The sequence below is a fragment of the Loxodonta africana genome, chromosome 5 (genome assembly GCF_030014295.1).
Source record: "Loxodonta africana isolate mLoxAfr1 chromosome 5, mLoxAfr1.hap2, whole genome shotgun sequence".
Lineage (NCBI taxonomy): Eukaryota > Metazoa > Chordata > Mammalia > Proboscidea > Elephantidae > Loxodonta > Loxodonta africana.
Window position 1 is genome coordinate 155,567,489 of NC_087346.1, and position 15,734 is coordinate 155,583,222.

At 59.6% G+C, this 15,734-nt stretch overlaps 1 protein-coding gene across 12 annotated transcripts; it reads right to left on the reverse strand.

Moving 5' to 3' along the window:
- Positions 1–105: 105 nt before the first annotated feature.
- On the reverse strand, positions 106–15,144 carry SLC49A3 (solute carrier family 49 member 3). Of its 12 annotated transcripts, none has more exons than XM_064286091.1 (10): positions 14,921–15,144; positions 9,273–9,431; positions 7,421–7,634; positions 7,151–7,227; positions 4,165–4,302; positions 3,815–3,931; positions 2,377–2,529; positions 1,885–2,192; positions 1,528–1,555; positions 106–687 (listed from the first exon to the last, which is right to left on the reverse strand). In XM_064286091.1, exons 1-10 carry the CDS (start codon positions 15,074–15,076, stop codon positions 505–507), a joined length of 1,533 nt encoding a protein of 510 aa, XP_064142161.1. In that variant the 5' UTR covers positions 15,077–15,144; the 3' UTR covers positions 106–504. The 12 variants fall into 12 exon arrangements, 9 of the variants coding, with proteins under 9 accessions (XP_064142161.1, XP_064142158.1, XP_064142160.1 ...); XM_064286088.1 differs by having other exon boundaries at positions 106–773; positions 1,528–1,637; positions 14,921–15,143; XM_064286090.1 differs by having other exon boundaries at positions 106–773; positions 1,528–1,637; positions 1,885–2,042; positions 14,921–15,142.
- Between the last annotated feature and the right edge of the window lie 590 nt (positions 15,145–15,734).

Here is a 15,734-nt window from a genome sequence, read left to right on the forward strand (position 1 = left end):
TGGCCCTACCACCCGGCCTGGGGTCTGGGGCAGGATTCCTCCAACTAGGCCCTTGAGATCCCTGCCCACTTCAGGCTTGGCCATAAAGGCACCCTCGACCCCCCCACCCACCCAGCACCCCCTCGGCCCTGCCCCCAGTCTGGCTCCCTACACCAACCCTCCCAGGGACTGGCCGTCCTGTGTCTAGGCACCAAGGTGTCCTGTGGCCACGTCCACACTGCAGTAGCTCCTCTTGCCGCAGCCACAGCATCTGCCTTGGGCTGAGGCCACGGGGCATGCACTGGGCATGCCGAGTCCCTGTGCATCTCTGGGTGCCAGCATCCGTGTGCCAGGCTCTTGGCATGACTGTCACAGGGCATCTCCCTGGCACAGCTGATGAGAGCCAGCCTCCTGTTCAGGAAAGGCCCTGGCCCACTTCTTGTCCTGAGAGATTAACACCCGGCCTTGCTCCCTTCGCCTGTGGACGTGATCTTGACATCTCCGGGGTCCTGGGGCTCTTCGGAGTCAGGGCTCCCCAGGGGCTGCAGAGCCAGAACAGCGTCTGGAAACACACTCTCCAACACCTCCGTGCAGAGCCGGCTGCCGATGCGGTGCTGGGGGCTCAGGGTGTGGCTCCCGTGGCGGGGCAGGGTCAGCGCCCCCCTGGACATAATCCTCCTGGATGGAGGGGTAGGCGCTGGCCTCCAGCTGTACGCGTCGGTACGGGGTGTGGAAGAAGAGCACAAACACGCAGCTGCATGCGGCGCACAGGCTGGCCATCAGCAACATGGACACTGGAGGAGCAGCACACGTCACACCTGCCCCCAGGGCTGACCGAGCCCGGTGACCCTGACTCCCTCTGGCCCCACTAACCAGGACCACAGCCACCCAGAAACAGATCCCCTTCTCAGTCGCCACAGGGCTCCAGAGCCCGTCACAAACTGAGCCCTGGGCTCCGAGGTTCCAAGCATGGGGTCTCCAGGTCATGAACCTGCAAAGACCCTCTCTCTCTGGGGTCTGTCCCCACTCCTGTCTCTGTCTCTGATCTCTGTCTCCACCTCAGTCTCTGTCTGATCCCCACCCCTGTCTCTCTCTGATCTAAAAACATCTCAAACTGGAGTTTTTAGAGGCAGGGCTCTCAGTGGGTCCTCGGGTCTGCTCCAGGAGCCCACAGTTCCCACCATGCTTCCCACAAGGGCTCTGCCTGTCGCCCTCTGACTGTCGCCCTCTGACTGCTCCCCCCACCATCTCATGCTATGCCCAAGGGTTCTGCCTGTCTCCCTCTGACTGCTCCCCTGCCCCCCGTCCTTCCACACCACGCCTCCCCCCCCCCCGCCCCAGGAGAGCGTAAGGCAGCCAAGAGAACAAAGCCAGCGAGGGAAGGTGTCCAGGGCCTGAGCCAGAGGAGGGCTAAGGGCGGGAGGGGACTTCTGTCCCCAGGCCAGGACCTCCCTGGCTCTGCTCTCTGGGGCTGGGCCTGGGCTGAGGGTCTTGGGGGCAGTGCCAGCCCCTGAGAATGGGGCTCCTGGGGTCCAAGTGTGGACTTACCCATCCAGTCCAGCAGGGCCTCCTCATGCTGGCAGGTGGAGAAGGACGGCTCAGCACGGCGCACAGTCAGCATGGTCAGCAGCACCATGATGAGCGCGCCTTCAATCTGCCTGGACACACACGTGGCCCTCAGTCACGGGGGGGGGGGCTGGACTCCACCACAGCGTGGCGGGGGTGGGGAACAGCAATGCAGCCAGCAGGCAGGGGCAGGGATGAGTGGTTGTTCTCAGGGGAGGGGCTGGGTCACGCTGCCTGCAGGGGGGGAGGGTGGTGGGGAAGGGTCTCCAGGTGCTTAGTGCATATGGGGACCCAAGGGCGCCAAGCGCCACATGGGTCACTGGGGTGGGGGACACTTACCCCAGCACAAAGAGCAGGCCTGTGGCAGCGCCCTCACCCACAGGGAAGGAGCACTCTACAGCCAGCTCCATGGCAATGGGTGCGAGGGACAGGCCAAATAATCCGAACAGGGAGCAGATGATGGCCAGCCAGATGGTCTGTCCCGGTAGCTGGGACACCTGGAGCAAGCGCAGGCTCACAGAGGGCAAGGCTGCCGGACACACCCCAACACCCCAGACCTGGACTGGTCCTGGATGAAGCCCACCCCTACTGGCTGTGCAGGGTGTGGGGCTAGGAGGGCAGGGTGCTGGGCTCAGGGAAGCCCTCATCTGGGACCAGACAAGCAGTCAGAGGCCTGACTTAGCTGAGCTGCAGCTCCCCGTCTGGTTCTCACCCTCCCTCCTGGCCTTGGCCCACAGCACCCTGAGCCCACAGCCCTGCCCTCCTGCCCACCTGGTACCCACCCCAGCTCCCACCGCTGCAGGGATGGTCTCAGCACGCAGGGGCTCTCACCACAGCGAAGGCCACACAGGCCATGGAGGTCAGGCAAAAGCCAATCTTGGTGACCTCGGTGAAGTGCTTGGTCCGGTCCACGTACCGGCCAAGACACAGCGCCCCCAGGAACCCAAACGTGATGAAGAGGGCCCCACAGAGGCCTGCAAAATCCTGGAGGAGGAGGAGAAGCCAGGGGCATCCTGTCTTCAGAGGATCAGCTTAGCACTGATCCTTAGGACGTACACTGTCACCAGGGGCCCATGGCAGGGCAACTGTGCAGTTCCCAAGGGCCAGGGATGACACCAAGGCAGATCACGTCTGTACCATGCACCTCCACACGGGGCATCTCCCTCAAGGTGCTTCACTGTATCATCTCCCACCCAGAGACTCAACAACTGCTGAGGAGAGATGGTCCTCCAGCTAAGGGAAGGGCATGGTCACTGCAGACGCCCTCGTGCCCTCAGGCCTGTGCATCCGGGTAGGGGTGAGAGTGTGCATGTGGGGATCAGCGATGATGCCAGATAGCAGAAGGGTCGTGAGCCGAGCTAGTGCCTCCCTTCTGCAGGACCTCAATGTCCTTATCTCCAGCTATCAGAGGAGGGCCTCTCCCCAGAGACCCACCAGGGTGGACACTAACAGGGAAAGATGCTTAAACGCACCACATATAAAATCCCAATACCACCATCTCCTCCTCCAATCACACCATCAGCACCACCATCCTCACCACCACTAGCAGTCTATCCCCACAGCTACCACCACTACCGCCTCCACATCATTACCCCCGCCACCAGGACCATCGCCTGGACCATCTCCTCCATTCCATCTCCATGGCTACAACCACCACCACCACCACCATTACCCCTGCCACCAGGACCATCACCTCCTCCATTCCATCTCCATGGCTACAACCACCACCACCACCACCATTACCCCTGCCACCAGGACATCACCTTCACTGCCTCCGTCCCATCTCCATCACCACCAGGACCTCCACCTCATCCCCACAGCTACCACCGCCACCACCTCCACCACCATTACCCCTGCCATCAGGACCATCGTTTCCTCCACCTCCTCCATCCCATCTCCATGGCTACTAGGACCTCCACTTACCCCCATGGCCACCACTGCCACCATTTCCACCATTATAACCCCTGCCACCAGGACCATCACCTCCCCCACCTCTGCCATCCTATCCTGAGGCCCACCATCGCCACCACCTCCTCCACCACCTAGAGATGGTGCTTGGCATTTGACATCACTTTCATACTTAGTATCTCAATAACGCCCACAACAGCCAAAGGGCATCGACGTTGTCCCCGTTTGTGATATGGACAGTGAGCATTTCGGGAGGTTGTGGGTGACTCCACAGCCACAGCAGAGGTGGGTGGCAGAGCCTAGGAGCCTCTCTCCCTGCACAGGCAGCCCTGGAGGGCGGGAGGGGTGGGCAGACACTCACATTGGAGTAGCCTTTCACACAAAGGATCTGTTCCAGGAGGGCAGAGAAGCTGGAGAAGATCCCGATGCCGGCCCCAAAGCACAGCGCCAAGATGAGGTAAGCCTTGTTCCGCACCAGCTAGAGGGGAAGGGGCTACTCAGCCTGGGAGCCACCAATGGGGGCACCAGTCCAATGTGCTCAGGGAGTCAGGTTCCCGAGGGACAATTTGTGGGCTCTGACACTGGTGTGAGGACAAGCAATCATACAATCTGTAGGGGTTCTGACCAGCTTTCCAGACCTCCTTCTCCTCCTCAGCTCCTCCCCCCGCCAGGGCAAATCTACCTCGGCCCCCAGGAGCAGGCAGCACTGACCAGCTTCAGCCCGTCAAGGAACTTCTCTGAGGTGGAGCTGGCAGCGGCGGCCGAGGGAGGGGTGGGAGGCACGTTCTCCCAGAGGCACGCGGTGGCCAGCAGGCAGGCGATGCCAGCAGGTATCACATAGGCGCCGAGCTGGGGGAGGTATGCATACGTGAACACGTATGCATGCATGCACACACACGCACACATGTGCACAAAGGTACGGATGCACACGGGTACACAGGCTTATGCAAACACACACGCAGACTCACACGCACAGTCACCTTGAAGCCCCTGCCCTGGGTTTCCATGATGGCGCACTGCCCCATCCCCTCCTTCCTCCCCAGCTGCGCCTGCTCCAGACCTTCGATCTGTGGGTTTCCAACCAACTGGGAGCTCAGGGCTGGCTACAAACTCTACTCTGCTTTTTCCACCCCTGTTCCCCCGTAGATGCTTTCATTTGGAGCCATGGCTTTCAAAATATCTCACAAAGATGACTCCCACACTTATAACTTTAGCTTGACCTTCTCCAGAACTCCAACTCACCCATCCGACGGTCTGGTGCAATGAAATCCTTTATCAGCCTTTTGCCTCGGTTCTTTGGAAAAACAGCTTGGGAGATTTTCCCCCTAAGCCCTGAGGAGTTACCTTTGCCCTAGTTCTTGGGAGAAGCACCGGGGAAGGAGGAGGACCTCCTAGGCTGCTTTCTACCCCAGAGTTGTTATTTTTGCCTAGGGGAGGAGCTGGTCTCTACAGGCAGAAAATGTCACTTTTGTACTAGACCTGAATTGTTTTGACACCTTATGGGTAATTGAGGACTGGTTGAACTCTGGTCTGGTGAGGGAGGTACCACCTTGTAACTGATGAGGATCGGGATATATAAATGTCTGAATGCAAAGATTTGCTAGTCCTCCTGGTTGAGAGAGATAGTGTCTGACAGCTGAGCAGGCAGAGAAGCAGAGTGGTCCCGAAGCTGCTGCACTGGCTATGAGCTGTGACAGAGAGGCCAACAATGGAGAGGCCTGACAGCAGAGAGCCCTGATGGCAGAGAGCATAAGAGAGGTGAGCAAGCTGCTACACTGGCTGTGAGCTGGGCCAGTTAGCAGCAGAGAGGATGATGATGGAGAGCCAGTGTCAAAGAAGCCTGATGGCAGAGAGCAGCTAAGAGAGCTGAGCAAGTTGCTACACTCGCTGTAAGTTGGGCTGGTTAGCAACAGAGAGGCAGATGGCAGAGAGGCTGACAGCAGAGCACCCAACAGCAGAGAGGCCTGATGGCGGGCTCCTAACTAGGAGAGAAGCAGCTGAGAGAGATGAGTAAGCTGCTACCCTGGCTATGAGCTGGGCCAGTTAGCGGTAGAGAGGCCAATGGCAGAGAGGCCTGCATGGCAGAAAAGGCAGCTGCCCAGCAGAGAAGCCACACTCACTGATCACTGGAAGAGGGCAATGGTGCTGGCTGAGAACAGTCTTCGAGCTGCTCCAGTGGAAAGCTTATCTGCTCCATGAGCCTTTTCGGTCTGAGAGCTGTCCTGGTCAAAAGAGGCCTTGCTTGTGTGCTCCCTGATCCTGAATTGTTCCTATTACTTGCAAGTTGATCCTGATCCTGACTTGTAGCCTGTTACTTTCCTAATAAGCCACATAGCTGTATGTATGGTCTGTGAGTTCTGTGCGGCTATTGCAACAAATTATCAAACCCTACAGAGAAGTAGAGAGTGCTGTGGCAGGAGTGGCTGGTGTCAGAAATAATGGAGAAGTAGAAAGGCAGAGATACCTGACCTCTACCTTATAGTGGAGCCCTGGTGGTGCAGTGGTTAAGCAGTTGGCTGCTAACCAAAAGTCAGCAGTTCAAACCCACTAGCCGCTCTGTGGGAGAAAGATGTGGCAGTCTGCTCCCATAAAGATTACAGCCTTGGAAACCCTATGGAGTAGTTCTCCTCTGTCCTATAGGGTTGCTATGAGTCATACTCAACTGAAGGGCAATGGGTTTGTTTTTTGCTTTTTTCCGCCTCATAGGAACCAGCTTTGTGCTGATCTTGATTCTTATCCATCATGAATTTAGATGATACTTTACACTGTGTTACAAATGGCTAACTGGACATCCCATATAATGAGCAGGTCACACCTAACACACCCCAAAGAGGGCATCTGAGTCCCTCCCAAACTCCTCTCCAGCCTGCTCCTGTCCCTCCTCTTGTCTCTGTTCATGGCACTTCCTCCACTCACCTAGCTGCTCAGGCAGAAAGCCCAGTCCTCCAATTCCCTCACTGAACCTCCAAGCCATTGGCAGGTTCTGCCAGCTTTACTCCACAGTATATCCCTATCCGCCCACACAGTGTATCCCTATCCGCCCACACAGTGTATCCCTATCTGCCCACTGCACCCTGACCACTATCCCTGTATCTCTCCTTGGATCTATACCTCCCCGTCGGCTCACCCAGCCCATACCCCTGGCTCCAAGTCTGTGCTTGGATCAGACCCAATCACCTTTCTGCTTACACTCTCCCCCAGTGGAGTAAAATATCCACTCGTGACACCTGCTGCCTTTTCTGACCTGGCTTTCCTTGCCCTTACTTTGCTCAACGGTCTCCAGCCACACTGGGCTTTAGTTTGAACTTCTAGCTTCTCGAGCTCACTCCTGTCTCAGGGCCTTGGCTTCTGCTGGTCCCTCTTCTTAGACACCTCAGAGCCCCCCCACCCCCTCTCTGCATGAATGCCTCCTCCTCCCTGACCCTGGCCACCAGTGCCCTCCCTGACTGCCGCTCAGCTCTCCTGTGGCCTAGGGTTCCCAGTGGAATGTAACTACCCACCTGGCATCCCGCCCCTAGAACAGCACCCGACACAACACCAACACTTGCACAGACACAGAGGGTCCCGTGGACATCATGTCACCCACCCCAGTGTCTGGTGTCTGCACAGATGGGCAGGTGCCTGCTCACACGGATAGGTGTGGATGTGTGAGTGCACGCCCACTGACACACATACACACACTCAGGACCTCGCTCACCATCCAGGGGATGTCGCCCTCCTCCTTGACCAGAGCAGGTGACAGCACATTGGCCAGCAGGACACCCAGGGGGTTTGCTGGATGGACAGAGAAACATCAGGTCTGCCTGCTCCCAGCAGGACCCTCCCAGCTCTGGTGCCATCACCCCCTGCTGGAAAGCACTGGTAGTGTGGAGGGGAGAGGCACCCAGACCCTGGAAGCAAAGCCAGAGGGGGCAGAGGAGCCTCAGGGAGGGGCTGGGAGGTGGCCTCCACTCCCACCTGCACTCACACATGGTGGCGATCATGTTGGCTGTGGCTCGCTGGTGCTCAGGGAACCACAGGGCAGCCAGCTTGGCCGGAGAGAAGACAACCAAGGTCTGGGCCAGGGCACAGAGGCTCTGCCCCGCCAGGAGGAAGGAAAACGGAGTCTGGATCGAAAGGTCCATGCAGGGCAAAGCGCGGAGCACACTTCCGAGGAAGTTCAGCCACGCACCCAGGACAGTCTGCAGGGACGGGACAGAAGCACTGCTCAGACTGCTCCTGCCTCCCTCGGCTTCCTCCCTTCCTGGCATTTACTTCCAGGATAGACAGAGCGCTCTGACCAAGCGCGTGGCTGGGAAGACAGGCCTGGGCAGTGTCCACATCATCAGGGCACCCTTCCCCGGGACGCGTGATGGTCCCTCCTGGTCTCCATGGAGGATGGGCAGACAGGGGAGTGAAGGGAGGGTGGTGGGGAGCCAGGGTGGACAGTGTGCCGTTGACCCACCCAGGCACCGTTGACCCGCCCAGGCACCGGGGCGAGGTGTTCTGGAGGAGGGCAAAACCCAACCCTGAATCTGCCTTTCGCCTTTGTACTTTGTTGCTTCACAGCCGAGGGGGAGGGACCGTAGGCTGGGAACATTCACTCAGCTGAGGGTCAAGGGCAGCACCCCTTTCACCTTGGAGCCTCTGCCTCTCCCAACCAACCCCGATATCCAGCTTCTCCACCCCGTGCTATACTGAAAATCAGTCCCTTGCCTGCCAGCTCACAGGGTCTGTCCCCTTCTCAGCACAGCCCCCACCCACCTGCTCTGAGAATCCCCTTCATCTTCAGCCTCCCTCTCCCTACTGGCATGTCCCCTTCCCCCATCAGGCACACCCCCGAGTCTCATGCCTTTAGAACCTTCCCCAGTCACATTTCTCTGGGAACCACCCCTCAGGTCCCTTCCTTCCCCACAAGCTTCTGAGACATTTCTGCCACGTGCTGCCCTGCAGGCTGGTGTGGGTGACGGGGAATGCTCCTCCCAGCCCCCTTGCTTCTCTCCAGACACTGCCCTGACAGGGTGGGCTGAGGTCCTGAGGGTCTCTGCCCACACGGCCCCCCACACTCAGGCCCTGCAGCCCAGATCTCCCTGGGTCAGTTCCTAGGTCCCTCTTTCTCCTCCCTCTCGCAGCTCCCCTCCCTTGTTGACCCCAGTCCACCCTTAAGTCCTGGGGTCCTCGAGGCATCCCTGGTGTTCCTTTTTCCACGGTCCTGTGAGATTTCCCCCCAACGGCCAAGGCTGCAGCTGCAGCCCTCACCTCGCCCCACATCCAACCTCTGGGCAGAACCTCCCGCTGTGGATAATGAATGGGAGCTGTGGGCTCAAGGCCTTGCCCATGCTGTCCAAGGCATCACCCAGACGTTTTGTGCTACCCTTTAAAACTCCCTAAAGTAGGCTCCTCTTACCACGTGGTGCAGAGCAGAAATGGGGCCCAGAAAACCTCTCCAGGGGGCTGCAGACCCTGAAGGTCAGCCCTGCACCTTCTTGAAGAGCCCTCCACCCTAGATTCCCTGCAACTGCAGGCTTGCCTCCACTCCCCTCCAGACACCTCTCCTCCCCCCATGCTGTACCCACATCCTGACCGTCCTCACTCACCGCCAGTCTGAACCTACCCAGCACCCTGAGCCCCTGGGCCCTGCACCCCACTCACAGATGCCCTCACTTCCCACCACCCCGACTGTCCTGTGGCCCTGCTGGGGAGCGGCCCATCTTGAGGACGGGGTTGGGGAGATTGGGCCTTGCAGACACCCTGTCAGGGAAGGTGATGACAGCCGGAGCTCCAATGGGGCAGACCCCACCCATCCCAGGTCCGGCCTTGGTGTGGTGTTGGAGACTCACCGCACTGCGGAGCCCGACAGAGTCCAGAACCCAGATGGCTGCCATGCCGAATGGGATGGACACCACAAAGTAGACCAGTGAGAGCCAGTTGATCTGCTCTAAGGACAGGGAGAAGTGCTTGGCAACAGTGTCGGCTATGGGCGCAAAGCTGAGCCACAGCTGTGGGGACACAAGACAGTGGGGTTAGCCCGGGGCAGAGGGCTGCAGACGCTGTCAATGGGCTCTGTGGGGCACAGGGTGGCAGTCAGGTGGCATGCCCATGATGGAATCACAGCTGTCCCTGGAGTGGCCCTGGGGTCCTAGCGTGAACCTCGAGGTCCTGCGGACTGGACTTAATCCTCCAGTGAGGTGACATGTCCACCTTGTCTAATAGAAGACAGACAGGAAGGGACAGGCTGGGCAGTCAGGAGGCTCTGCCCAGGCGAAGGATGGTGAACTTGGGTGTTATGAATGAAACTGTGTCCCCCAAAATATATGCTGGAATCCTAACCCCTATTCCTGTGGCTGTGATCCCATTTGGGAATAGGTTTTCATTATTATGTTAATGAGGCCACGTTAGTGTAGGGTGGGTCCTAAACCCAATCACTTCTGAGGTATGAAAAGAGCAGACTAAACACAGAAGCAAGCACAGAAGGAAGACAGATGCCCCACCAAGACTGCCGGGGAACTGAGGAACCCCAGAGCTACAGAAGCTAAAAAGAGACGAGGAACCTGTGCCCTGAATTCTGACCTCTAGCCTCCTGAACTGTGAGAAAATACATGTCTGTTCTTTAAAGCCACCCACTTGTGGTATTTCTGCTACAGGAGCACTAGGGACCTAAGATGGCAGAGATGAAGGAGCTGACCCAGACCTAGCCGGGAGGGAGGTATCTGGAGCTGGGCTGGGACCTGGAGGGCAGAAGAGGGAACAGGCATGGCATTGGCCCTGGTTCCTGATCACATAGCCATGCTGAGCCGGGTGGGGCAGAGGAACACATTGGAGAGAGTGCCAGGCCTGGCTGGGCAGTGGATACTTAATGCCTGTGGACGAACGTCCAGAGGACTGGAGTGTGAGAAAGGGTGCTGGGCAGCACAGCCTGGGAGAGTCGTGGAGGTGCCAAGCAGAGGCCCAGAACGGAGTCAGAGGGGCTGCTGAGGGCAGGGGAGACATAGGCATCAAGGCAGGGGCAGAGGGGCTTTTCACCAGGGAACAGAGGTTGGGAGATACACAAGGCAGCACCACCTGTCTGCAAACTTGGTGACCGGATCTGACGTGTTGTTTTTGTTGTTAGGTGCCATCGAGTCAATTCCTACTTACGGTGACCCTATGCACAACAGAATGAAACACTGCCTGGTCCTGTATCATCTCACAGTCGTTGTTACGCTTGAGCCCGCTGTTGCAGCCATTAAGTCAATCCATCTCGTTGAGGGTCTTCCTCCTTTTCAATGACCCTCTACTTTACCAAGCATGACGTCCTTCTCCAGGGACTGACGTAGAAACATCTAACCGTGGGGAGCCCTGCCCAAGTGGCTCCATCCTCCCCTCCAGGAAACCCTGTGCTTTTGGGCAGGTGAGACTCACCTGGGGACAGGTGACATCCCCCTCCCCCACATGCATCATCAGGAGCTGAAACTCACAGGAGTTCAGCCAGTGGGCCAGTGTAGCTGGGTCAGAAGGGAAGGCTTCCTGGCAGAGATGCCATCACTCATCCCTGAAGTTTGGGTGGGGGAGGAGAGGAGTGGGGCTCTTTACAGGAGGCGGGGAGGGAAGCCACACAGGGACCACGGATAAGTGCGTGTCACAAATCAAAGCCTGTGAAGAACCCAGCTGTGCCTGGAGAAGAGGCCACCCAGGCCCGCAGGGACTCAGGATGCTTGCCAGAGACCGCAGACTGCCAGAGGCGCGAGGTCCAGCTTCCTGACCCACACAGAGCGCTGGCCACAGACCCCGGGCCCTCAAGTGACATGAGGTGGGGAAACAGCTGCCCCTTCTTCCTTCTTTTCTCCTGACAGAGCAGCAGCACATCTCCAGGCTGAGGGGCATCCTCTAGCAGGCCCTGCTGCTTCCTGCCCAGCCAGCCAGTGGACGGGGAACGTGGCTTCTTAAAGAGCCCTGTCTCCCGGCCGGACTGGGAGAGGGGTTGGGCGAGGTGGTGAGAGGGCCCTGATTTGCCTGGCTCATGCTTCGTGCAAGAACGTCCTTTATCTGCCCCCAGTCCTGCCAAGCGCCAGTGCAGAGGACCCCAAGCTCGCCCTCCGTGGCCCCTTGGGCGTGCCGGTGGCTCTCTTCTGGAATGTTGGGCTCCCCAGGGCTGCAGGCTGTCTGCTGGGACCCAGACCTCACTCCCAGCACTGCCCCATCCTGTCCCTCACACTGCCGCTCTCCGAATCTGGAAGCCCTAGGTACTTGGGGCTGCAGGGAGCTAGGGCTTGTGGTAGAGCTTATTGTTGTGAGCTGTTGCTGAGTTGGCCCTGAATCATGGTGACCCATGGCGACCCATGTACACTGCCCACCTGCCCTGCGCCATCCTCATGACTGGTTGTGGATCAGACCTTGTAATCCACTGGGTTTTCACTGACCGAGTTTTGGAAGAAGATCACCAGGCCTTTCTTCCCAGTGCATCTTAGTCTGGAAGCTCCGCTGAAGTCTGTTCAGCATCACAGCAACACAAAAGCCTCCACCAACAGACAGGTGGCGGCTGTGCCTGAGGTGTGTTGGCTGGGACTCAAACCCGGGTCTCCCACATAGGAGAGAATTCTACCCCTGGACCACTACTGTCTCATCAGGAAAAACAATTTTCACTGCTCACCAGGGTGACTAGGCCAGGGATTGTACAATTCTTGGTTGTCAGAGATAGGTTATTGTTTGTTCTATAATGATTTGTGGATTTAAAAAAAAAAAAAACTCGCACAGTGGATGCACTTCAGAGGCCAAGGAATTTCTTGAGGCCCCAGCTCCCCAGGACTGTGAGAACTGTCGAAGGAATCCAGGGGCCGAGGGCAGCCCCTGCTCCAGGGCAGTCCTATGACCTGAGACCACTCCACTCTGAGCCAGTTACGCTAGGCTGTTGGCACAGGTGGCCTGGGAGCCAGACCACAGTGAGGAAGTCATGACTGGTCCAAGCAGCCACAGGAGGTCTCTGGAGCTGCTGCACAGCAGACGTCAGGCTCTGCGGTGATCCACCTGAACCACCCAGGGCTGGCCCGCTAACTCAGGCCGCGCAGAGGGCCCCCAGGAACCAGCCCGCAGATTCTCTTGTTGAGTCAAGACTGGGCTTCCTGAGCCCAGAGACAGTCTCAGGCTCTGTCCCACACCTGTCCTGCATGATCCCTGGTCACAGGACTGCCTTCCCTGACTATCCAGCAGAGGCTCAACACCTCTGCAAGTTGTGGGTCCTGCTGCCAATTTCGGCTTTTCATGACACGGCTGTCCCATGCTGCCCTCCCGTCCTGAGGTCTCTGCAAGGTGAATTAATTGCACAGTCCCTTCTTTCCTGCATGGAGGTGGTCACAGTAGGGAGGGAGGGAGACTCAGGAGTGGCCTCAGGCAGGGAGGATGGCCAGTCCCCACCACAGCCAGTGAGCAGGAGGCCACCTTGGAGGTCAGCGGGCTCGGAGCAGCCACCCAGGTGCACATGGATGCTTGTCCAAGGTGCATGGGCCGCCTGGCTGCCAGAGGCTGGCACAAAGCTCTTCCAAGGAGGCCCCAGTGGAAGGGGGTGGGCAATTAGGACCCAGCTTGGACAGGTGGGCAGAGTAGAAGACCACAGGGATCATGGGATGCCAATCTCCAGGGGGGTCCAGGCATCCCTTTCAGTCACATGCTCATTCAGCAACAACACACGTTGAGTGTCTCCCAATTCAGGAGCCGTGTGAATGAGAAGCCCAAACACACAGATGCCCACTGTGTGAAAGGGGGCAGGGCTAAACCTCTCCCCTCCCCCTCCACAACACGCCCCCTCCTGGTTTCACAGACAGGCTCTACCCACCCTGCCCACCCACACGTGGAGCCCTGGTTAAGAGCTCCGCTGCTAACTAAAAAGTTGGCAGTTTCAATCCACCAGCTGCTTCTTGGAAACCCTACGGGGCAGTCCTACTCTGTCGTATAGGGTCGCTGTGAATCAGAATTGACTTGATGGCAACGGGCTCGTGCACACCTGGCTCCAGGGAAAGGAACTGCCATTGGCCTTGGCCCCTCTCCCACTCTGCCCTAAACAGCCCGTGGACAACGCTGTCCTCTCCTCCCGGAATATGTCCCCCGTGCGCCCCCCGCACTCTTACTGTGTCTCATCAGCTCACACAGCCCCTTCTCCAGCTTCCCTCCTCCCCTCCCCCAATCACTGTCCCCACTCGTGGCTGAGACCATCACACTCAGAATAAAATCCCTTCTCCCTCTGGGGTCCCCAAAGGCCCCTGGGCCACCTCTCAGCCCCTTTCTCCTCCCCCACTCTGCTCTGGCCTCCCCACCCAGCTTCTAGTTCCTTAAACAGCCTCTTTCAATTCTATTTCCCTTGTGAAAAAGATTAGTCCTGCAGCTGTGTAGGGGGAACACACCACAGAGCCAGTGAGGGTTGCCAGTCACCTGGTGGGCTCCAGGGCATGGCCAGGACCCCGACGGGGGACAGGGAGAGATGCTCACCTGCCAAGTCCACCTGCCTGTGGTGGGCTGGGTGACAGAGAGAGCCAGCCTGTGGCCAGAGGGGCGGAAGCGAGTCTGGGAATGGGGCACTAAGACCCTCTTAATCATCCAACCTGGTTCTCACGGGCTGACCCGCTTGGTCCAGGAAGCCCTGCTGTTCTGCCGTTAGGATGAAGGAGAGCCCCTGGCCCAGCTCAGGGCAGTCCCAGGAGTAGGTCTGCAGGACCCCAGCTGGGGGCTATGGAAACACTGGGGTGGGATGCGGGGGGCGGTGAGGAAGGCATCCCGTAAGAGCCCAGAGTCAGAATCCCAGGGAACGGTGTCCTGACACAGGTAAGTCAAGGCTGAGCGTGGACCTATACCCTACAGGGACCCATGGCCTTTGGGGTGGGGCCTGAGAAGGGGTGGGGGAGGGCTGGCCAGGGAGGGCAGCAACCAGGTCCTGAATCACCAGTCCAAAAGGCTAGGCGGCTGGAGGAACCCCTTCCCGCTCTCGGCAGTGCCTCCCACCCCCACCCCAGGGCCCTGCTGCAGGAGCGCGATCCCCGGGAACCACTCTAGGTTACCGGCCCGGAGGCCTGCCAGGCCGCCGCAGCTGCCAGCCACCGTCGGGGAGAGGGCGCTGTCTGCCCCGAAGCCTCCGCCTCGCTTGTCCCGGGCCACAGGCCGGCTTGGCGCCGCGCGGGCGCCCGGGAAGGAAGTTTGGTGCCGGGCGGGGCGGCGGGCACTTCGGCAGCAGGAAAATGAAACCCGGGCCGGTCCCGAGGCCAGGGCACAGAGCCAGGCTGGACCACCTGGCTGAGGTCGCGCCCGCCCCGGCGTCCTACGGTGCAGTCGCGGTCCCCGCGCCCCCGAGCCGGGACCAGACGACGCCCTGGGCTCGGGACGCACCGAGAGTGTGCGGGGCGGACAGAGTGGGGAGCTAGGTTGGCGGGGCCTGGGGCTCCCTCGGCTCGACCGCGGCACCGCGGCCGCACCCCGGCACCCGGACCCCCACGCGGGACCCTCGCCCCGGACCCCGCGCCCCTACCGTGGCGTTGGAGCAGCTGAGCAGGCTGAGCACCAGCAGGAAGACCCAGCGGCGAGCGTAGACGCGGTACCCCCCCAGCGCGCTCAGGACTTGGGCCAGCTCGGCCCCCGATCGGTCATCCCCAGTTCCCGGCCCGTCCGCCGTCGCCGCCGCCATCGGTTCCAGCCCCAGGCCAGCCACACGGGCTTAAAGATCGAGAGGCGAGGGCCGGAACAGCCCCAGGAGGTGGGGCGGGGCCCAGAGGAGCAGCCGGCAGGGCGGGGCGCTGGGGTGTCCGGTTCCACCCCCATAATACAGGGTGAGGTCACCACGACCAGCCACGGGGTGGTCAGGAGTGGGGAGATGGCCGCCGAGGCCACGTGGTCCCAGATGGGAAGAGGTCAAGTCGGTGAAGTGGGACCCTCCTCTCTCAGCTTCAGGGGTGTGTGTGGGGGAGGCAGGATAGAAGTTCCTGTCATAAACAGACCCCACACACAAGCATGTCCCCCCATCCCTGCCCGGAAGCGCGCTGTCCCACTGTGGGCATGCTCATGTGATAGAGCAGGAGAGGGGGCCAGCCTCTGTGGGGTCCCCACATTGGGCACCTCCACTCTATGGAGGCAGGAGAGGGGGCCAGCCTCTGTGGGGCCCCCACAGTGGGCACCTCCACTCTATGGAGGCAGGAGAGGGGGCCAGCCTCTGTGGGGTCCCCACAGTGGGCACCTCCACTCTATGGAGGCAGGAGAGGGGGCCAGCCTCTGTGGGGCCCCCACAGTGGGCACCTCCACTCTATGGAGGCAGGAGAGGGGGCCAGCCTCTGTGGGGCCCCCACAGT

Bases quoted from the DNA above. Each gene is read 5' to 3' on its own strand.
- SLC49A3 (XM_064286088.1), bottom strand. From the start codon at position 15,076: ATGGCGGCGGCGACGGCGGACGGGCCGGGAACTGGGGATGACCGATCG. The intron at 9,432-14,920 runs GTAGGGGCGCGG...GTGTCCCCACAG, and splicing joins TCAGCTGCTCCAACGCCACG to CTGTGGCTCAGCTTTGCGCC. The intron at 774-1,527 runs GTAAGTCCACAC...CTGCTCCTCCAG, and splicing joins GGCCCTGCTGGACTGGATGG to TGTCCATGTTGCTGATGGCC.